The 23,302-nt window shown below is 43.5% G+C and overlaps 1 protein-coding gene across 7 annotated transcripts in view; it reads left to right on the top strand.

Annotated features, from left to right (window-relative positions):
• The window catches only part of LOC126393776 (membrane-associated phosphatidylinositol transfer protein 2-like), a 58,021-nt gene that overhangs the window by 26,980 nt on the left and 7,739 nt on the right, over nt 1–23,302 (top strand). For 2 of the 7 annotated variants that reach the window (XM_050050108.1, XM_050050109.1), the window contains exons 3-25: nt 1,736–1,950; nt 2,738–2,859; nt 3,468–3,701; nt 3,851–4,186; nt 6,275–6,370; nt 9,319–9,423; nt 9,504–9,568; nt 12,121–12,365; nt 12,612–12,801; nt 14,293–14,412; nt 14,633–14,847; nt 14,970–15,145; nt 15,407–15,577; nt 17,600–17,752; nt 19,266–19,430; nt 20,354–20,641; nt 21,148–21,296; nt 21,410–21,526; nt 21,878–21,994; nt 22,087–22,235; nt 22,538–22,687; nt 22,822–23,002; nt 23,109–23,237. In XM_050050108.1, the coding sequence (XP_049906065.1) occupies nt 1,736–1,950; nt 2,738–2,859; nt 3,468–3,701; nt 3,851–4,186; nt 6,275–6,370; nt 9,319–9,423; nt 9,504–9,568; nt 12,121–12,365; nt 12,612–12,801; nt 14,293–14,412; nt 14,633–14,847; nt 14,970–15,145; nt 15,407–15,577; nt 17,600–17,752; nt 19,266–19,430; nt 20,354–20,641; nt 21,148–21,296; nt 21,410–21,526; nt 21,878–21,994; nt 22,087–22,235; nt 22,538–22,687; nt 22,822–23,002; nt 23,109–23,237 (3,888 nt within the window). Of the gene's footprint in view, nt 1–1,298; nt 1,327–1,735; nt 1,951–2,737; nt 2,860–3,467; nt 3,702–3,850; nt 4,187–6,274; nt 6,371–9,318; nt 9,424–9,503; nt 9,569–11,381; nt 11,454–12,120; nt 12,366–12,611; nt 12,802–14,292; nt 14,413–14,632; nt 14,848–14,969; nt 15,146–15,406; nt 15,578–17,599; nt 17,753–19,265; nt 19,431–20,353; nt 20,642–21,147; nt 21,297–21,409; nt 21,527–21,877; nt 21,995–22,086; nt 22,236–22,537; nt 22,688–22,821; nt 23,003–23,108; nt 23,238–23,302 lie in introns of those variants that run through there. The other 5 variants (XM_050050114.1, XM_050050111.1, XM_050050112.1 and 2 more) reach the window with 5 other exon arrangements.

Below are 23,302 nucleotides of genomic sequence, written 5' to 3'. Positions count from 1 at the left end.
AGGTACAGTTTACATTTGTACACAGATAAACAAAGCATACTGTTTTCATTAGAAATCTGACATAATATTAAGTGTTCATTTTACTTAAAGCACTCCTTCACTTCCCTTTTGTCCCTGAGGGAACAGCTGAGCCCTGGCCAATGTTTTCTAATCTTTCTCCTGCTGAACTGGAGAGAATCATCCGTCGCCCCAGGAGGGAGAAGACACCGTGTTTGGCAGGCTGCTGTCACCTGTCAGCGCCCTAATTAATCAGACGGTCCGCTGCAAAACACAGTGAAACTTATTCCTCTCTTGTACCCAGAGTGCTGGCTCCACATCCAGACATAACTCACCGACATTTGGAGCTGTCTGTATACAAAGGAACAATAATTACATTTGGAAAGCTCAACAGCAGCATATCTTCCCTACTATAATGATAATGGTGCACACAGCAATGCACAAAGCGTATTGTAATCAGTCTAATTGAAAATCCAACTGATAGTACTCGGTGTAAGTGGAAACTAAGATATGTTTTATTGTTTTGGGTGAAATCCTTTACACAGCTTGCTTAAATGGAACTCCAAAATCAGATCAACATATTTTCTCTCTTACCTGTAGTGCTGTTTATCAGTCTAGATTGTTTTAGTGTGAGTCACTGCACAGAGGAAAGCATGCATCTAAAAATGTGTTTGTTTTTTTTATTTTTGGGTGAAATGTCCCTTTTAAATTTGTTAGCCTGTTCACATGCATCTTCCATGTACATATTTTTGCCGCTTCATACGTGCTTGTATGCGGACTGTAAACTTGACATTCACATCAACTATGCTTGAACGTCGGGTTCCTGTCTCGTGTACTGGCTGCATGTACGGCCAGTGTGACGGTGCTGTGGCGTCTGTGCTGTGTCTGGGCTGTTGAGAGCAGAGCGGGTGGCTAATGAATGACCTGTCAGAGGTAATGAGGTCCAGAGTGCTGGACGCCTCATGGCTTCCTCCTTCCCACTCCACTGACTCACTGCCTCGCCCCCATTGCCTCTCCCCGCTGGACTGACTGGAGAAATCTGTCTCCCTATTATCCCAGCCTGCTCTAAATACTGTGTTTAACGTGCTTCGTGTGTGTTACTCTGTGTAAGTGGAAAGACCGGACTGATAAGAGAATGGGAAAGATGATACATGGGTAATCTCTGACATTTATGGTCCTTGCTCTTTGCTCCCTGTGTTTTTAATAACGTCAGCACTTGGACTATGCTCCGCTGTCCACATTTCCTGTTTTACTGATTTCATAACAATCACACATCTTCTTCTTGCAATGCTACACACTCCTGTCTGAGACGCTTCGGGTCACCTAGCTGTAAGTCTCTTCAACTGCATCTGCAGGCTCCACTCAGCCTCTCTTCCTGAGTGCACCTGGAATGTAAATACGGCAAAGGTGTGGCTCCATGAGCTTTTTTTTTTTGGGGGGGGCTTCCTGATTTGCAATTCAGAGCTGACAGAGCTTTCAGGAAGCTATTAATTTCAACGTGTGTGTGTGTGTGTGTGTGTGTGTGTGTGTGTGTGTCATCTTGTGTCAGATTCTGATCTGCAAAAGACATCATGTCCATTTGTTTGTTTCAGTTCCTTCTTGAAAATTTGTTTTAGAGCAAGTGTAAATTTACAGTCATACTTTTAAATCTAACACCCCCTTGACACTTTGCTACTTACATGCAAACATTAACACTTTGCCAGTTCACTTCAACCTAATTTCATTGTTCTCCTCACAGAAAAAGAGCAGAGAAGAGAGCTGTGGTGAAGGTAGCGGGGTGGAGATTCTCGAGAACAAGCCCTACACAGATGGACCGGGTGGGACGGGCCAGTACACCCACAAGGTTTACCATATTGGCATGCACATTCCCAGCTGGTTCCGCTCCATCTTGCCCAAAGCAGCGCTGAGGGTTGAAGAGGAGTCCTGGAACGCCTACCCTTACACCCGCACCAGGTGAGGTTTGCAGGAAGGCCACCTCCGCACCCCTTCAGAGCAGGAGTGAGAGTGCATTAAACCTTGCCAAGGCTGCACAAAACTGTAACTTTGTTATTTTAATAATAGAAATGCTCGTGCATGGGCGTCTAACTGCTGCAGCTGGTAGGTGTGCACACATTTAAAGACAAAAAAAAACAATCATCCCCCTCCTGTTTATAATTAAAATCCTGCTTACATTTAGTTTAATACACATAAAATGCCATTAGTGGTGAGTGTGATGATGCCTGGTCTGAAGTTGTGCTGTAGCTGCTGTCCCTCAGTAAAAGCCAAGAGAAATTAAAGACCTCAGAGCAAGTTGTAGCGAGCAGACCATCAGATCGGCGTGTGGCCAGAAGCGCTCACAGGCTGTTAGATGTTGATGGCCCCTCATTCTCAGGGTGTCAGCGTGCTCGTCTGTGTGGGGCCCGACAAACACAAAGACGTGAAGGTGCTGAACAGAGACGTGCCCTTGACTGTACGGTCAGGATATTGATAGACTGCAAGTGCCTGTTGACACATCTATTCAACCAGTGACAGCTTTGCTGCAGACTCCTCAGATGCAACAGATGGGCATGGCTCACACGTTTCTTATCCTCAGCAGTGAGAGGGTGTTGTCACTCTTAATAAAATAGTTCTGATCTTGAGCCATTGGGTTGAGAAGTAAGACTCCAAATCAAGACAGATGTTGAGCCATAATGCAATCTTGCTTTATTTGGACTTTTGTTCCATCGTATTTTACTTGATTTTGTTGCCTCTTCTTCCTCAGATACACCTGTCCCTTTGTTGAGAAGTTCTCCATTGACATTGAGACCTACTACAAGCCCGACACAGGCAACCAAGCAGATGTCTTCAACATGTCTGCAGTAGAGAAGAGGCAGAGGACTATTGGTGAGAACCATTTCGGCAACTTAACTCAGACATTAAAATATTAAATGTTGTGCATCAAGCTACTTTCACAGTCCTCCACATAGCAAGCTTAGTGTAAATACTTATATTTTGAGATTGCAGATCATTATTAGAAAACCAACAAAGCAACCAATGACATTTTCTTGCAATATTGATTTAAGGTGACTGGTTAGTTTAAGTAGGTTTAGTCTGATGGGGTCTTGACACGGTCTTGTTGCAGGTGAGGCCCACTTGTGACAGTTTAGCGGTACTGCATATGTTTTTTTCTGTTGATAAGTGGCATGGCTATTGAATATGGAGCTGCTCAGAAATGAATGGTTTTAGGGTATGCAGTGGCCCCATTACAACACTGATTGTAATTTTTTTAATGAGTGATTTATTCTTGTATGTTTATAGCAGCTTGAAATTCACTTATTAAAAGAATTTCAAGTATTTTAACACAAGTCCATAGAAGTGCTTCTTCTCTCGACCCACTTATGTACTTTTGTATTTCAGCATGGTATTATAGACACACAATATGTAACATATTTCATGCAATACATTTTGAGAATACCTAGCTCCACTAGTCATTTCTCAATTTTCTTTGGCAGACCCAATCGACATAGTGACAGATCCCATTCCCCCTCATGAGTACAAAGCAGAGGAGGACACACGGCTCTACAAGTCGGCGAAGACCCAGCGGGGTCCTCTGCGGGACGACTGGATAGAAGAGTACAACAATAACCCAGGGAAGACCCCCATCATGTGTGCCTACAAACTCTGCAAGGTGGAGTTTCGCTACTGGGGCATGCAGTCTAAGATTGAACGCTTTATCCATGATGTTGGTGAGTATGCAGTCACAGATTTATAGTGTTTTTTCTAATGTAGTAGTTTTACTAACAGCATATATTTTGACAGGAATGTTATTTAATTTATATCAAACCTTTTGAGTTTTAGAGGATGCTGTGACATATGTTTCATTGTTTCCTCCTAGGACTGAGAAAGGTGATGGTGCGTGCCCACCGGCAGGCCTGGTGCTGGCAGGATGAGTGGTACGGTCTGACCATGGAGGACATCCGGCAGCTGGAACTGGAGACCCAGCTGGCCCTGGCCACAAAGATGGCCCAGTTCAGTCAAGCAGAAGAGGCCACAGAAGCCAACGGAGGTGCTCCGTCTCCGGACAAAGACCAGGAGGCTAAAGAGGCGATCAGCTCCATTGAAGCTGAAGAGGTGGTTGTCAGCTCAGGAGGAGAGACTCTCCAGCCACGAGGTGTACTCACCAAGCAGTGGTCCACTTCATCCAGATCCTCCCGCTCATCAAAGAGAGGAGGTGAGGAGCACGGCATCGTTGCCTACTCATTCCTCGCCTCTGTGTGAGACTGCGCTGTCCTGAGCCGTACTCCTTCCTTCACACATTATCACATCTATAATTATCACACCTTTAAATCTTATTCGTTCAGTCTGCCAGCGGACTCCTTACCACCTTAAAGGTTTTGGTATGCCAACAACAATGTCAAACAGTTCCATAAGTAAACACGGCCACTTGTGATATTTGAGACGTGTCCACACTGGCAGCCAGTATGTGAAGAATTCAGTAAGGTCAAGCCCGTGCAAAGCTAAAATAGCACTCTGCTCTTTCTGTTTGTATCAGTGTGTCATTTCTGTGTAGTAAAGTGCTAATCCTCCCAAAATGAGTGTTTTGAGTATCAAATACTGACCCCCCTGTCAGTTTCTTAGTTTGATACTTGAAAGATCTGACTCCATAAGAACTGGACTGACATCAGCAGGTTTCATTTGAGGGCGGCACGTTGTTTCTGTGTAGCTTGGCAGCAAGAGGGTACCGGTTTTGAACCTACCCACGGGCTAGGGAGCGTCTTGCGTGGAGTTTTCATGTTCTCCCTTTGTCAGTGTGGATTTTCTCTGGGTTCTCCGGCTTCCTCCCACAGTACAAAGACATGCAGGTTAATTGGTGACTTTAAATTGCCCGTAGATGTGAATGTGAGCTTTATTGGTTGTCTCTATGTGTCAGCCCTGTCCAGGGTGTATCCCACCTGTCTCAACTCATGGCCTAATTCACTATAAAAAATAAACTGACTCACACTGGGATTTCTTTGGTACTTTTAATGTAAATAAGGTACCAGAGCGCATTTAAAAAGCATCAAAATACAGCTTGTTTATTTGAAAAAAAAAACAAACAAAAAAACACGCCACTGAAGGATCCTGCAAACCCCCCTGACAGAGGTCCAGGCTAAGTCCCGAATGTCCTTAAATTCTAGAAAACCCCCTGTGTACACCTGACCTGTGCGAGGCTAGTGCGACTGGCCCCTGCCCTCTTGTCATTTTGCAAAAGTGGCCCCCGGGCAAAGCAAGTCGAGTATCCCTGCAGTAGATACTGTTGAAAGATACAAACAGTCAAGTCAAAAATGCAGTGAATCATAGTCTGCTGAAGAGCTCTGAGCTCAAATTGTTGAATTGGTTTTAATAGAATCAAACACCTCGGGAGCAGCTTTTTAGTATGCAGACTCTGCTTTTGTGCCACGCTTTGCTTTTCTGTCCGGCGCCTGATGTTAATTGGAATGTTTTTACTCTGCTTGAGTATTTTTACTCACGCCCCCACATTTGCTGTACTATCCAACTTACCTCCCCTCACCCCTACAACTCGGTGAACCTCACCTGGTTTATTCTTAGCAGCTGCTTTGACATCACGAACCACATGTCCGAACACACCCATCTCCAGTGTCAACCCTACCTCGAGGCAGCGCACACTGTAGCTGCCACCTGGACCCCTGACTCTCATCCAGCGTGCCTTGTTTCACCTCTGTAACTCCCCCCCTGTGGTTCTTTCCTGGGCTATTTTTAGCAGCAGTGCTGACGTCACAGACCAGAGGAGGCTGACGCTCTTTGCAGTGACCCTCCCCTCCACCACTGCTGTTTCCTCCTGTGCGCTGACAGCTACAGCTGTGCCCCCCTCTCACCAGCCTGCCCCTCAGAGCTGCACCCCCTCTCTGCCTCCACACTAATTATATATGAGGCATAGACTGAAGACGCGCAATAGACAGAGCCTGCTTTTAGTATTGCCATTTTTCCTCGACTGGCATTTGATAGTCAGGGTGCTTGGAGATTGTCTGTGTTGCATCGGGCCTCACTTTTCACACACACCCCTGACCACCAAGCAGTCCATCTGTGATGAAGTAATGCACCACAGAGACTGTTGCATGTTTATATAACACTGTGTGTGTGTCTGTGTGTGTGTGCGTGTGTGTGTGTGTGTGTGAGCGCGCGTGTGTGTGGGCCGGGGGAGATTGTGCAATGTTTCTTTGTCGTAGTGCATGTGTGAATGTTAAAAAGGGAAAGAGAGAGGCTGAAACACATGTCCCAAAAATAACAGTGAATTTTTTGTTCATGTGCGGTCTTTCAGTGAGCCCGTCACGTCACAGCATCTCAGAGTGGAGGATGCAGAGCATAGCGCGAGACTCAGACGACAGCTCGGATGAGGAGTTCTTCGACGCCCACGGTAACCACAGTTTTGATTTTAAATTGGAGTCGTTAGTTGGATCTATAGATGTGCTTATTGTGTTCAGTTTTCACAGATCCTGCTTGTTTTCCCTCTCCCCTGACTCTGCATGCATCTCTTTAACCACAGATCAGTTCTTAAGCTTACCAGATACCCAGCATGCTTTGGGGCTGCAGTTGAAATAAGTGGGTGTGGTGCAACAGCCACGCTCTCTGCTGGTTGAGCTTGGCCGAGGATGCGGGGGCCAGGTCACTCATCCTGACGTCCAGTTCAGAAAGCACAATCGTCCCACTCTCAGCAGCCCACTCCGGTCCCTGCATCAATGTTTACACACACACAATATGTCCAAGCAATAAATCCCCTCCCCAAATAATTCACCAGTGTTTGTGTGGCGAAATTGTTTCATAACATGTAGTCACGATGATGAAACAAGAATAAAATTGTGCTGTCATTTATTACATTGATACTGATTTAGCTGCACTCATTAGTTTCCACCTGTTTCAAGTTCAATAAATTTCTGCTCATGTCCGTGTGAGTATTTGAATGCAATCATTCGACTGAACAGTGTTGACATCTGATTATTTATTGTGTGTTGCAGTATTGATATTTGTATGGATTAATTATTGCGTGTAGGTGCCTGAGGTGAAAGCACATTACATTTTATCAATAAACAGATTAAATATATGACTACAATGTCATAAATTAGTGTAAATAACCCTCTGTCTCAGTGACAGTTAATACAGAAGTGCTACTCCAGTGCCCATCACAGTATAGTTTGGATTTACATATCGCTACACTGCAGAGATAATAATAAACAGTTATTTTATTATGGTAAATAAATGAAGTGGTGTGTCAAAATGAAGACACAGTGTACACGAACACAAGTGTGTGTTTTGGTTCCTGGATGAATCACATGATGATGGTGCTGGTACACAAATTAAATTTGGAAACAGACCGACTCAGATTGCATTTGATATTAAATTTCTGTCTTCAAAGTGTGTTTGTGCTCATCATGGTCCTCTCGCAGTAATCCTCTATAACAAACACTTGAGTTGCACATTTAGTTTTGACTGTCATGTTCCCCTTTTCTCTGTGGCAGAGAACAGATTTTTAGTGCAAATGAATAAAGGAATGCTTTAGCAGAAGTCATCATAGATGCCACATTCACTGCCATCATTTATTAAGTGAGAGTTTGACTCTACAAATGATGGTACACATATAATGTGTCTTATTAAGTTAGTGTTATTGTGGTTATTCTTTAATCTTCGTTAATCTATCACACAATTATTGAACAAACAAAAGCCTGTTGATGAAATAAAGACAATAAACACATTATTTTTATCCAGTTTAAAATTGGATTCTTCGACATGTTTATACATAAAAGAAATGAACCAACTGAGAAAATGATTTGAAAAGCAATAAAAGAAAAACTCACTTGATGTTGAGTACATATAACAGTACAGTACAGTACACATTATCTCTGAAAAACTCATAAAACTGATGACAGAAGTCTTAGTCTGGTGTTTGCACTTCTGAGAAGCTGGCTCAAACTTCCTGCTTGCACAACAAGTCATAATGAAATAAAGTGATTTCAATTTCGTTACAACACTGGAGCTGCATCACTAAGTACATTAATTGATTAGTCAATGGAAGTAAAATTAATCGCCAACTATTTTGATAATGAATTAATCATTTAAGTAATTTTTCAAACAAAAATCTCAAACATTTGCTGGTTCTAGCTCCTTAAATGTAAGAATATTCTGCTTTTCTTTGTCATTTATGATGGCAAATGAAGAGTATTTGGTTTTTAGATTGTTGGTTTGACAAAAGAAACAATTTCATCTTTCACAATTTTTTGACATATTGACTGAACAATAAATCAATTGATTGTGATAATAACCAGCAGATTAATCAATAATGAAAATAATCATTAGTTGCAGCCCTAAACCAAAGCTGTATTATTTATTTGTAGTATAAGTACAGTAAAGGTAAATGGAATTACATCTGTACATTCAGTTTTAGATTAGATGTTTAATTTGTTAATACAAACTAAAGCAGTGGTTCCCAACTGGTGGGTTGTGGTCCGAAAGTGGGCCCCAGGTCCACTCCGAATGGACCGCAAGTGACTCTGAAATACTCACTCACTCTTAACAACATGTTAAGTTTGTGAAAAACACACTTTATTTTTAAGTACAGTGAATTTCTGACACAGAACTTTTATTTTGAGGTGCTGTTTTTCCGATGTAGAGTGAGTGACTAACAGACAACTACTTAATCGAGACACCAAACTAGCTCAACGACATGGCCAAATGCAAGTATGACGCTAAATGTAATTAACCTTGTGGACCTTGAACTAATGACTAAGGAGAAATCTGGACGCCGTGACTGGACCAGTTGGGGACCACTGAGCTAAAGTGAACAGGAGGTAGCAGCCTGTTCCTCAAAAGTAAAGTTACTGTCAGTGTAAAATTGTGATATTCGCCTTGTTAAATCACAGATTCATGTATTTGTAAAAATCAAAAACACATACTCGTTTAAACCTCTTCTCAGTAGGTAATTGTTCAGTAAATAAATGTGGTTCTCTACTTTGAAAATCCATTATTGTAATAAAACCACACCACATCATGACCACTGTCCTCCAGCACCCATGTACTTGCCATTTGAGATTGCAAAAGAACATGCGCTTATCAGCCGTAAATGAACACAAAGGTTATACTTCAAAGATAAAAATACCCGGCATAATATGCATAATGACGAGCTCTAGTGGGAACGCTTGACAAGGTTCCTTTACGTTGGTCAGCTGTGTCATTATATAACTGAATAAGCAAATATTACTCATACAACCCTGTTAATCACTATAAATGCTGTTGGTGCAGTGACAAATGTGTAAACCCTGAATGACACGTATACTTAAGTTGATCGTGATTTATCTTGTGTTGCCCCTGCAGAGGATCTCTCAGACGGCGAGGAGGTCCTCCCGAAGGAAATTGCCAAGTGGAACTCCAACGACCTCATGGACAAGATTGAAGCTGCAGATACCGAGGAAACTCCTGGTATGATGAAAACGACGAGCGCATCGTCCTGGAAAAGTCACTCTGCCTCAGAGCGTGATGCTAAAAATGTGTGTTTGCAGGTGAGCTGTTCAAGGAAATGACAGTGGATTATGAAAGAGCAACCAGCGAGGAAAGACTAGATGAGGTACGTGTGTCTGACAGTGAGTGTCTATTTACAAAACACAAGCAGCAGAATCATGTCTGAAATATTACTGAAGAACCATCTGCAGAAATCTGCCTGCAGGACCCAAAAGCTTCTGGTAAAGTTGGTTTCATTATACACTGAACAAAAATATCAATGTTTTTGCACACATATTTCACGAGTTCAAATAAAGGATCTAAGACTTTTTCTTTTATGCACGCAAAAGGTTTAGGTCTCTCAAATTTTGTACACATATTTAAATTTGTGTCAGTGAACACTTTGCCAACATAATCTATCCACATGACATGGGTTATATATCAAGATGCAGATTAAACAGCAACAGTATTACACAGGTGTACCTCAAGCTGATCACATTTCAAGGCCATATCAAGGTGATACCGGTAAGTGGTGTCGTAGGCCACCTCCTCTGTTTAACTGAGGAAAGACCAGAACATCACCATCTTGCCAGGAGACAAAGGGAGATACACAGTGGTGCTGAAGACGGCGGACTACCATGCCAAAGTCACTACTCTGCTCAGCGACACCGCCACATACAAGACACTGAGGCGAGATCCTACCAGTGGCTACACAAAGAAGGTCATAGATTATCTACAAAAACTCGAAAAGGACAGTCATTGACAGAACACTGTATTATCGACTGTACCCTGGGGAAGCCATCCCATGCATCTATGGACTCCCCAAGATACACAAGGAAGGTGCACCACTAAGACCTATCATCAGTCACATACAACATCTCCAAACACCTCGCTATTATCCTAGCTCCCCTGGTTGGTAACACTCAACACCACGTCAAGAACTCTCAGGATTTTATCAACAAGACCAGAGAGATAACTCTGGACTCTGACGAAACTGGTATCATACGACGTCACTTCACTTTCAACTTGCAGTCCCACCAAAGAAGCAGTCAAGACAGTGAGGAATCATTAGCTACAAGACAGTACCCATTCCAACAGGGCCAACTTCATCCCAGGCATTACCATGACCTGGATGACTGAGAATCTTCACCGACACACATCAATGGCATGCTAACTAAAGGAATGTCCAACAGAGCTGTTGCCTGTGAACTGAATGTTCATTTAACTGCCATAAGCCATCCCTAATATCGTTTCTTAACATTTGGCAGTACATCCAACCAGCCTCACAACCACAGAACAAGTGTAATCACACCAGCTCAGGACCTCCACATCCAGCCTCTTCACCTGCAAGCCACCAGACAGCTGATGCAGAAGTTGGTTTGCACAACCAAAGAATTTCTGCCCGAACTGCTAGAAGCTCAGATGATCTTGCAGGTGAAGAAGCCAGATATTGAGATCCTAGGCTGACTTCCTAGACTGGTTGGATGTCCTGCCAAATTCTTGGAAATGACAACAGCAGCAACAGCTCTGGCGAACATCCCTGCAGTCAGGCCTCAAAACTTGTGACATCAGTGGCATTTCCCTGTGTGATTAAACTGCACATTGTAGAGTTGCCTTTCATTGTGACCATCCCAAGGCACACCTGTGTAATAATCATGCTATTAAATCAGCATCTTGATGTGTCACACCTGTCAGGTGGATGGATTATGTGGGGGAAGTGCTCACTAACACAGCTTTTAAGGAGAGAAATAAGTCTTGTGTCTGCTTAGAAGTCCTAGACCTTTGATTTCAGTTCATGAAAAATGGGAGCAAAAACAAAATTCTTGCATTCATATTTTAGTTCCGTGTATTAAACATAGTCATTTTGCATTAGGTTTTACAGTTTGGGGGATAAGAGGAGGGCTGTTTGTCCCTGAGCCTCTCTGTCCTCTTGTGTTCAGATGCGTGGCTCTGTTAGCGGCCAAGTCGATAGCTCTCCCATTCCCACCATCATGGTAACAAGGCACCAGTCAGTAAGTAATCATTTCGGCCATAGTGCACTGTGGGCTACTGTAGCGCCACAGATCCCCCCCTGAACAAACCCAGTACTTACTGCCCTGCCTTTTTTTTTCCCCCCGCCGTTGCCAAAACCCAAATCCATGTGCTCCTCCTCAACCTCACCACCCTCTGTTCAACTTCTGTGTACTTGCAGCTGTGGCATTAAGTGGACATAATAGTGCTTCTTTAGAAAGTTTTGTATCAGACGTAAAAGACAAAACTGCACATTATGTTGTTGTGTTTAATGTGATTTGTCCTCAGGAACTTGTCGTTGTTTGCTGTTAGTTGAACAGTTGTCTAGGTGGAGTGTAGGTTGGCTCTGTCCTGTTCCCCTTCATGGTTCTCCGTCCCTCTCTGGTTGTGAAAAGAAGTTTGTACCAAAATTTTAATGTGTGTGGTCATGTTTGAAGAGATGGACGCAAATATGACTCACAAATCTGACAAGACACAAATAATTGTAATGCACAATACTAAAGCATTGTTGTTTCTCTGTGACTCAGTCAGCATGTTGTCTCTGGTCATGCTAATAAAAAGGAGGTTTTCATAAGTGTTTATATGTCATTTATTAAACATCCTGCAATAGCTTTTACTCGTCATCCCCATCCATCACCCTCTTTTGTGTTTTTAATCTCCTGTTCTCAGGAGAGCTCGTCTCAGCAGTGTCTGCAGCCTTCCAAGATCCATGTGCTGATCTTGGTTCTGCATGGAGGGAACATCCTGGACACAGGCGGAGGCGACCAGAACAGCAAGCAGGCCGACGTCAACACGATTAGTACAGCTTTCGACACAGTCATGCGTGTTCACTACCCCGCGGCGCTGGGACGCATCGCCATCCGCTTGGTACCCTGCCCTGCCATCTGTGCCGAGGCCTTCTCCCTGGTGTCCAAGTAAGAGGGGACACACACGCACACATTTTTTTTCTTCTGCACGCTGCAAGCATTGTGGATAATGATTGACGGCTTCTGTTTATTGACTGTGATTGCTGTTTGCTTTTGATGGAAAAGATCCAGGTGCAGCTCATGACCGTCGACCCCCTCCTCCTGTGTTTGTTTCTGCACACTCCTCTGTGGAACGCCTTGATCTCGGAAATATGTTTGTAATTTAATTTTGTTGATTTGCGTCGTTTGCGGCAGCCTGAGCCCGTACAGCTACGATGAGGGATGTCTCTCCAGCAGCCAGGACCACATTCCCCTGGCAGCTCTCCCCCTCTTGGCCACCTCTTCGCCACAGTACCAGGAGGCTATGGCAACCGTCATCGTCAGGGCCAACCAGGTTTACACAGACTTCATAAAGTCTCTGGATGGGGCAGCTTTCTCTGGCCAGGTCAGTTACTGAGGTTATCAGTGCTATTGAATTCTCACATACCAACAGTTTTGAGTTGTTTTTGCCCTTCTCTTTTAATTTTGCCATCTTATAACAATTTTTGTGATCATTTTATATTGATATTTAAACATTAATATATGGGGGCAGGAATAAAAATTGATAAATCACAAATAAAGTAGATGGATATCACAAATGTCCATGCATTAATCAGCCCACAATTGGCAAGCAATGACGAACAAAACAAAAATCAAAGAAATAAGAGTTTTTTTGTTTGTTTTTTTGTTTTGTTTTTTTTGCTATACTTGGCAACTTCTGGCTTGTAAGAAATTGTTTTAGATAATACGTTTGATAGCACCTCTAAAACTCTCCTACTCTGCAACCCTTGGGCACTCCCACACATTTTGAGTGCCTAGGGTGTAGTTTGGTGAGGATAAAGCTTTCATTTTATGCAATGTGCAGGGAGTAAAGTATGTTCTGTCTATGAAATTAAAATGAATAACTTGATGGCTTGGGTTCCTAAAAGATGGCTGCATGTTCTGCCAGATTAGTTTCCAATTTGGGTTGGAGCTATTTGAGAAGAGGTCTGCCTTCCACAGTCTGTTAGCAGATAGCGGCTTACAGGAGACCTTATGCAAGATGGAATATGTTGTCGAGACTGGCCCACTGAGGCTGGTTGGAGCTGTATGGAATGGATGTGTGGAGAAAGGGTATTTTCTGACACACACCAGAAGTGCGCATTGCTTTGCTGGGTTGGGGTTAGAAAAAAAGATGATGTGCCAGTTATTTTGAAATGTTTCTGGATGTCTTGAAATGCTCCGAGGCCATTTATGGTCCTATAAATGTCATGTGAGAGTGTGCACTCCGTTACTACTTCACTGAGGGAATGAAATTGGTTTGCCTCCCAATTGGAGGTTATTGTTGTGAAAAATGGGAGAGTGAAGATTCCAGTTAGACAAAATCTTGCAGTGCTTTTTGGTTTGACGCTTAAGGGGGATTACTTCGGTAGTAACTGATCCGAATTTCTTTCTTGATTGTTTGACTGAAACGTTGGAGTAGATCAGATCTTGTAACCTGAGGGTGCACCGTGTTTGCTTCAGCTAACATTCAAGACACAAGAGAAGTAGGATTTAACCATTTTGAGACAAAGTACACTACATTTGACCAGTGACTCTACTGGAAATTAGGTTCACCAAATCCCCCTTTGCCTTTTTGTCTTTGGAAAGTAGACAGTGTTGTGCAGTTGTCTTGTTAATTGATTCTCCACTTCATGGTACATACCCAAGTGACAATCAATAGCAGAATAATAAAGATTTTTCTCATTTTAACATCTCATTATTTTTTTACTTCCTGGAAAAAAATCTTTTTTATGAGCAGATTCATTTTGTTTGTGTTATTGAGCTTTGTTGGAGCAGGTGTATATATCCTAAGGATGTGTGTCAAAAATATAATTATTGCTTTATTAACTTTATGTCTAACTGTTGACTCCTCTAGGTATGCCTCATTGGGGACTGTGTAGGAGGAATCTTGGGATTTGATGCACTGTGCAGTAGCAATCAGACAGTCAATGAAAGCCAGAACAGCAGTCGCAGGGGAAGTGTCGTCAGCGTACAGGTAAGAGACAAAACACTGAGTACTTAATACATCTGTCAGCAATATGTTTTAACTCATTACTGACAACAGCATCAAACATAAATATGATTATATGAGAAATACAGTGAGAAGTTTCCTCTGAAAATCTGTCCTACAACTATTATTTTAACGTGTACCTTTTTCTCCATCACATACAGCAGTGTGTTGTAAGTTTTTAAATGTTCCTGACTCACCCCCGCAGGACCAGGACCTCCTCTCTCCTGGCATCATTGTCAACAGTGGCCATGGGTCGGCCTCGCCAACCCTGGAGGGCAGCCGTCACCTCAGTCGCAGTAACATCGACATCCCTCGTGCCGCCGCAGGTGACGACACCAAGCGACAACTGCCACGTAAGAGGAGTGACTCCTCCACCTACGAGCTGGACACAATAAAACAGCACCAGGCCTTCCTGACCAGGTGTGTGGGATGACAAAAATCGTTACCTTAGAGACAACCTCAGTTCAGTTCTTGTTTTTTTGCACTGAATGTGATTTATTTTTAGTTCTACAAGAGGAAATGACTTTGTGCTGTCCTTCCAGCTTACACTCCAGTGTTCTGCGGGGTGATGCTGTGTCACGCAGGTCGAGCAGCAGCACGATGCTGGATGGGGGCTCCCTGGGGAAGTTTGACTTTGAGGTGTCCGACTTTTTCCTGTTTGGCTCTCCACTGGGCTTGGTTCTTGCCCTGAGAAAGACTGTCATTCCTATGTTGGATGGTAAGCTAATTTGGACAGAGGTTAGAATGAAATTAATGTTGTTAATGACACATTTTGTAAGAGTTAAAAAATAACCTTTCTGACTACAAAGTTATTTTTCATCATCAAATATTAATTATATGTCCTGGCATCATAACCAGTATTTAAAAGCTACCAAACCTCGTATGTTCTTAAGAAAGGACATACCTAAAGAAAGTCTGAGGGAAGATGGACCCACTCTACTCTCCTGTCTCATGTCTTTGGTTCGATTTCTCCCCCTAGTGGCCCAGCTGCGGCCTGCCTGTCAGCAGGTCTATAACCTGTTCCACCCAGCTGATCCCTCAGCCTCCCGCCTGGAGCCTCTGCTGGAGAGGAAGTTTCACCTCCTGCCTCCCTTCAATGTACCCCGTTACCAACGCTTTCCCCTGGGAGATGGAAACTCCGCCCTACTGGGTGAGCCCTCAACACTGATGATGTATAAAAGCCTCAGTCATATCAAATAAGTATATATATCCAGTCATGGATTACGGTTTAGAATAGTTGATGTACGTCTGATTTTGATTCACATGCACAGACACAAATGCAAAATTCCCTGTAATGAAATGGCTGTTTAATTTCTCCTTTTAACTTAAAGGGTAGCTTCTGTATTGTTGAACTTGGACCCCGTTTTCCCATGTTTCTGTGTCAAAAAAACTAATGGGAACAATATTTTTGGAAATTGGTTCAATATTTAGGGAGAGAGCTGCAGCCGACAACCACAAACAGGCGACAGTGGCATATTCGCACCATCAGTTTACGTCCTCTTAGAGTTCTTATTTTTGCCACTGACAGGCTCAGATTGTATTGTGTGTCTGACAATGTTATGGAAAGTACCCCTATAGATATAGGTTTCTTTGTTAAAGAGTAAGATCCTTTTTGTTTAACCAGAAACAGCCCTGACCAAACTCTATTTAAATAAACAGTAATTTTATTATTATAAAACACACTTCATTCAAAGTCGACAGAAACAAAATCAACCTCAAAGAAACTGTCTTGGTTCGTCTTTCTACTATTCCAACGATCACCAACTCTGGTTAGGATGAAATAAACTCTTAATTTACACAGCTAGATGTGAAATATGCTGGCTCTATACACACTGAAATTACTGTTTGTTTAAATGGAGTCTGGTGGGTTTGGCGATTTCAGTCCTCTGTCTAGTTAAACAAAAGGATTCTACTCTTTAAAAAAAAAGTCGGTGGGTTAGTGGATTGAGCAGGCGCCCCACGCACAAGGCTGTTGCCGCAGCGGCCTGGGTTCGAGTCCAGCCTGTGGCCCTTTGCTGCATGTCATCCCCTCTCTCTCTCTCCCCCCCTTTCACACTTAACTGTCCTGTCCATTAAAGGCAAAAAATATCTAAAAAAAAAAAAGTCTAACTCAGTGGGGACCCTCTCCATAATGTTGTCAGACATTATGAGGGACCTGTCAGTTGCAAAAAAAACAAGCACTTGTTACATTGCAGCCTGTATCACTACTGTCTGTTGCAGCCCTCTCGTTCAATACTGGACCAGTTTCAAAACCTGTCGCTCTCATTAGTTACTTAGACACAAAAACATGGAAAAATCCATTTCAGGTTGAAAAATACAGAAGTTACCCTTTAAGGTCACATCAGCTGATGCTTCAGACACTGATTGTAACGCACTGTCCTGTTCCCCAGGGATGCTTGCCTTAGTGAACTCATGCCTTAAAGACACCTGAGTAGCACTCGATGAGTTCCTCCCCACACAGTAAACACTGTCTCAAAGAAAAATGAAACATTTTTCTACTGTTTGTGCTTCAGCATCTTTTGTGAAGCGGTTTATTCATCTAAATGTGGTCATAGTCCTGCTGGTGGTTTTCTGTTTGGACACTCATTGTAGTGGAGTAACCCTTAGAGGCCCACCCTACCCTTTTTATACAAACATCCGTCCATGATTCACCAGGGAAAAGTACACAGACATGAGTAAGGTAATTAATAAAAAGCCATGAGGGTTATTAAGCTGTATAAGCATAGCGATATTTTGTAAGGACTTCAGGCCAGGGTTTTAATGTTTCAGAGTAGTTTTCATCCTGAATATCCTCAGGTCTGCCTTGTTTAACTTATTAGCAAACTTTTCAGGACAGATAAAGTTTTAAAGACAAATTTAAGATCATTTTTGAGTTAAGTATTTGCAAATGGTTTTTTGACTAGCAAATTCCAGGGTTTTTAAAACCTTAGTGTAGCTTTATGGCTGACCAGAAGTTGCGATTCAAAAGAAATGGGCTCGACTAAGGGCTTGACTCTGCTTTCTTGTCTCATGTTCAGTTGTTCTTGCTTCATATGTTTTTGTGTCTTCCCTGTCTTCTTTCCCTCCTCCTCTCTCGGCCTCCTGTCCCCATATCTGTGTACGTGACTCTCTACCTTCAAATATCCCCCCCTCTTGACCTCTGCCCCCTCTGCCCCTCCACCTCCCTCTGTAGTGGAGACAGTCCAGAGCAACGCTCAGCTGCTACTTGACAGCGGGCCTCCCCTGTCCCTTCGCTGTCAGGAGACCATCAGTGAGACCTGCATCCCTGTGCCTGTGCTAAACTGGCAGGAGGGCTCCCTCAAAGCCACACCCGCCACTGTGGAGTGTGTGTAGCCTCTCCCATTCACTTGCATCTGTCCTCACCCCCATTCACCGTGTTTTTTTTGTCTGTTTGTTCTTGCTGTCACGTCCAAGATGCTCAGATTTATACCTGTCGTGTTTCCTTTCTGAGTATTCCCATTGCTGTTGTTTCAAGAGTCAAGAGCCTTTACTACCTTTACTTGTAGCATTTAGTGTTTATCATAACTACATCGTATAAGTTGTTAAATTTCTTGGTTAAATTCTTGGGCTCTTAAATTAGAAATAGAAATAATACAAAACTCTTACATCTTGCCATGGAAATACTTTGAAAAATCTGCTAAGCATCTCATGTGGTGTTCCATTTCGTTGTCGCCATCATATATTCGTGTCACGTACAATGTTTGGAGGACGCGAGCATTTGTGTTTGTGCTGTGTGTTTTTTTAACCGGGTTTCAGTGTGTGTGCATCACTTCCATATTATCAGATTGTTAATGTCGGCAGACAGTTTTTCTACGATCATCCGAATTTCAGAGACGTTTTAATGTGAGGATTGTGTTGCTTGTGATGTTGTGTTTGCACAGTGTACAGTACATGGAGCTCGATCTATACGTCCCAAATACACTGTTCCATATGTTTCTACTTGTGTTAATGGTCAGAGGTCATCTGATTTAGTAAAATCTCCAGCTCTAAAGAGTTTAAAATGATATTACTTTCAGAGTTTCCCAAATATTAATTTATTTGTGGCGGCTCGTCACGATATTGATCTTCTATATTTGGAGCTGCAGTGTTAATTTGGAGTGCTGCTGGAATATATATACTGGAGCACAGCGTGTACTCTGGGCACAGACGGAGCAGCAGAACGCCAGGCACAGAGAAGCTTAATCATTTGTTAATTTATGTAGAAATAAAGCAACATTTTTTTTTCTTAGAACAGCTCTCTTTTTTTAGTTTAGATGAAACCGCCCGTGTTCCCATGAAAACCAGGCATCCGGCGGTCCAGCGCTGGGTCTAAAATGTGCTTCCAATTACCTCAGCAGCAGCTGCTCCTCTAATCTGATCAGCCCTGATTGATCTGACTGATTTATTCTTCACCCAGCAACTCAAACTCAACAAGAGTTCTGCCTGTGCTGCGTTCACAGACCAGCAAAACCTCTGAATTCAGAGAGGGAACATAGACTGATCACTCCTGCCGCCACACATAGATTCTAATTATGTGGGAAACACTGACTTTGCTGTTAGATGTAAAAGCATCTTCATAAGAGATACTAACACATAGGTGTGACTGTAACAGATGTGGGCATTTGTGATTTTGAGTGTTTTATGTACTCATGCGCCCGTGTTCCCACTGGTCGGTTGCAGAAATCTGACCTTGGCCGCCACATGGCCACCCTTTGGTTTCACATGTCCTCTGAAACCATGGTGCCTGCCGTCACATTTCTCTGCTGCTGCCTGAACCCACATCTCCCTCCCCCTCATCACTGTGAGTTCGCCTTACCTGTGTCTCTGTCTAATGGGATCTCCTTGTTTCGGCTCAATAGCGGATGTTGTTCAGTCTCATGGTGGTGTCTTCATGGACAGTTCGTACCCCTCATCCCCCGTAACGGGCCCCCTCTCCCGGGGCCAGCGGAGGGCCAGTGAGGTCAGCATTGCCAGCCAGGTCTCAGGAATGGCAGACAGTTACACTGCCACCAACATAGCCAACAGTAAGTGTTCTCAATACCACCAAGCCTCTCTATCTCTCTGCCTTCCACTCACACACACACTGCTCTAGTTATTCCCCCTCTTTCTCTTTCTTTCTGTCTAAATCTCCTCTATATTTCTGTCTTTCCTTTTTCCGACTCTCCTCCCTCATCTTCTCTTTCAGCCCCGTTACTCTGACTCCACACACACACCCTGCACTCCAGCTGGAGCAGTCTAGTCAGCCAGATAGCTCCTGTCTCTACTTCTGCTCAGACAGACTTAACACCTGCAGTGTAACCAGACTGTCGTGCAGAGCGTTTTCTCCATCTTGTTGAAGTTTAAAATCCCAAATATGAGCGAACAGAGTCCTGAAGAAGAGCAAGTTTAGCGCCACTTTTCACTGTCTGTCTGACTCTTATCCACTGTCTAAATGTAAATGCAATGAACGAGTGCTGCATTTATCTGATGTTGCAATGCATGTGGACACCTGCCTCCCTCAGCCATTCTCACATTGTCCACTCCTTACTGCAGTGTTTGCTAAGATGATCGGTATTCTCTTGTGTTTTATGTGAAACTGTCCTCCCTCCTCACTATTTCACTTTTGTTACCAGAGCATTTATATGTACCTCACGTTGTTGTTCTGCACACTGCCGCTTTAGCACCTACAGTACAACCCTGGGGATGCACGTGAACTAATGATAACAGATTTTTTGCTCATGTGATACAGGCTATCAGGAGACCTTCAACAGTATCACCCTGCCCTCCTGCCTTAACTGCTGTACTAACAAGGATTTTTCAGCTTTCACAGTTCTGTTTGAGGCAGCTTACTGACTCCGGACCCATCCCAACATCACGCTTCAAACTGTTTTAACTGTCATAAACTGTCTCATACCAACATGCATCCAATTTTTACATCATTTCTTTGTCTTTGTTTTCTCCCCCATAGCCAAGTCATGCCAAATTAACCAGTCCAAAAAGTTCAGCCTTTTGTCACAACTCGCCCTTTCATCGCCAAACAAATTCTTCCTGAAAAGTCCTCCTAAATCCCGTAAGAAAGCAGTGGCTGCTGGTCAGGCTGCGGGATCTCCTGACGCCGATCTAGTGGCAGATCTGGACAGTGAGACTAGTGAAACTCTAAGTCCCGTTGGCCAGTACGAGAACTGCCTGTCAGCTGGGCTGGACTGTGCTATATCTGATCTGGTCTCACTGGACTCCCAGGCTGAAGTGGACCAAGGTATTCTTCTAAGGGAGGGGACTTCTGAAGTCATCGTGAGGCTGTTGGTCTTTTCTGTGCGCTGTTCCTTACTGTGTGTCCAAATCCAAAAACTCAATCCTGCTCTTCCAGAAAGCCTCTTCTTCCTTTCCTTTACCTGTCAAAATTAAATTCGTAAAGATTTAAGGCAACCACCTGTATAATGAGGAATCATGTATGTATAAATCCAGAGCTTTCCAAATCCATAATCTTTTTTTCCACTAACATGAATAACCACATGCTCATATAATCATGTGTCAGTTCTAACTATCTTTTTCTTCCTCCTACACTTAACAAAAATGATAAACTCCTGCTTTCCTTCTTTTAGCTGCAGAACTTCTGGGATTGGTGATGGTTGTGGTTTGAAACTGAAATTTTGGTTTTGGCATCAGGGGTGTTGCACCTTTGTGTGGCATCGCATACCTCACACTGAGTCTAACAGTCTCACCTTACATATCTGCACCCTATTCGCTCCATCCCCATTGCAGTTGCAGCACGTTGGTGGGGCACAAAGCGGCTGGATTTCGCCCTGTACTGCCCCGACGCTCTGACCGCTTTCCCCACAGTGGCTTTACCGCACCTCTTCCACGCATCATATTGGGAGTCCACCGATGTTGTGTCTTTCCTCCTGCGACAGGTGAGTCAGCGTTAGAATACCTGCCATTCTTTATGGCCTGTCAATAAGTGATCAGCAGGTGGTTGGTCCTCTTCAGAGATACTGAGGGTGAGTCATTAAAATGTTTCTTGTAGGTCATGAGGCATGACAACTCTAGCATCCTGGAGCTCGATGGGAAGGAAGTGTCTGAATTCACTCCCTCCAAACCTCGGGAGAAGTGGCTCCGAAAGAGGACCCATGTGAAGATCAGGGTAGGCATCAGATCAATAAACGTCGGTGTCAGATGACGCAAAATGCCTCTCAGAATCTGACATTTTTTAAGACACTCAACAGCATTACATTTTTTTGTTAGAGGAATGCTTCACTCACACCACAATCATTTGTAAATCAGTTACTCACCCCTTGTTACGTTGAATCTGTGAGGAAAATGATTTTCTTTTCTGTTTTTTTTTTTTTTTTCTTCGTGAATTATCTTCACATATTCAACATAACTTCAGGAGAGTAACTGATGTACAAACAATCATGTTATGGGTGTAGTATTCCTTTAAAGGCAGGGAGAAAATAACATTTCAGCATGTATATTTCTTTTACTCCTTTGACAGAACGTGACTGCTAACCATCGTGTAAATGACGCCGTGTTCACAGAAGACTCCCAGCAGGTCGTGACCGGTCGCTTTATGTATGGCCCTCTGGACATGGTCACTTTGGCCGGGGAGAAGGTGATCTCTCCTTTGCCACCACGACAGCACACACAGACTGGTGTCAGCAATGCCTGTGTAGTTTGCGCTCACATGTTTGTAATCCTGCACAGGTTGACCTCCACATCATGACCCAGCCTCCATCAGGAGAGTGGGTGTACTTCAACACAGAAGTGACCAACAGCAGCGGCCGTGTGTCTTTTGTCATCCCAGAGGACAAACGTCTGGGTATCGGGGTCTACCCGGTCAAAATGGTTGTCAGGTGAGATGAGTTTGACCTTCTCATTTTCACGGCAGACATTTTGATTCTCGTGGCAGGCAAAGCACAGGTGTTTCTAATAATAACAATAGCCCTGTTCAGTTCAAGTGTCACAGTAAATCATGACAGCGTGACAGTGAGACAGGGTGCATGACAACAGGACGCTGAAACCAAAGCAGCTAAATGGAGTGCACCCGTCTGTTCTGATTTGAATATGAATATGACATGCTCTTATGTACAGTCTATGTTCTGTAAGTAGTAATGTAATAATTTTCTCACTTTCTGTTGTTGTTTTCATTCCTCAGGGGCGACCACACATTTGCAGACAGCTACCTGACAGTTATTCCACGTGGCACAGAGTTTGTGGTGTTCAGCATCGACGGGTCATTTGCTGCCAGCGTGTCAATCATGGGCAGTGATCCCAAAGTGCGGGCAGGAGCTGTGGATGTTGTCAGGTACCTCTCTGTTCCTCTTCTTCTCCTGTTTTCCTGGGTTTGAAACAACAGTCTCTTTCAGACTGAAGCACATTAGCGTGTAGCGTTGTTATTTGTGTCTTACTTGTGTGTTATCTCGTTCCTCCTCATTGCAGGCACTGGCAGGATTTAGGCTATTTGATCATCTATGTGACAGGACGACCGGACATGCAGAAGCAGCGGGTCGTGGCTTGGTTATCTCAGCACAACTTCCCTCATGGCATCGTCTCCTTCTGTGACGGCCTGGTCCACGACCCGCTCAGACACAAGGCCAACTTCCTCAAGTCGCTGACGGAGGTCAGTGCAGTTTTATAAATACCATAGTTTGTACATGTGTTGTCTTGGTCTTTGTGGAAAGAATAAGCAATGCAAACAGTGCTTTTGTTCATTTGACTGATTTCAGGCACACTTGAAGATTTTCGCTGGCTACGGATCAACCAAAGACATCTCAGTCTACACCTCCATTGGCCTCCCTCCTTCCCAAATATACATCGTCGGTAGACCGTCCAAGAAGATGCAGCACCAGTGCCAGGTACCATTGGATTATTATTTAATGCATGACTTCGGGAATTTATCTCGCTTTTCAAATTGATATTC

This window comes from Epinephelus moara, chromosome 8, assembly GCF_006386435.1.
Source record: "Epinephelus moara isolate mb chromosome 8, YSFRI_EMoa_1.0, whole genome shotgun sequence".
NCBI classification, from domain to species: domain Eukaryota; kingdom Metazoa; phylum Chordata; class Actinopteri; order Perciformes; family Serranidae; genus Epinephelus; species Epinephelus moara.
The sequence above is the reverse complement of the archived record's forward strand: the minus strand, read 5'-3'. Positions and strand labels throughout refer to the sequence as shown.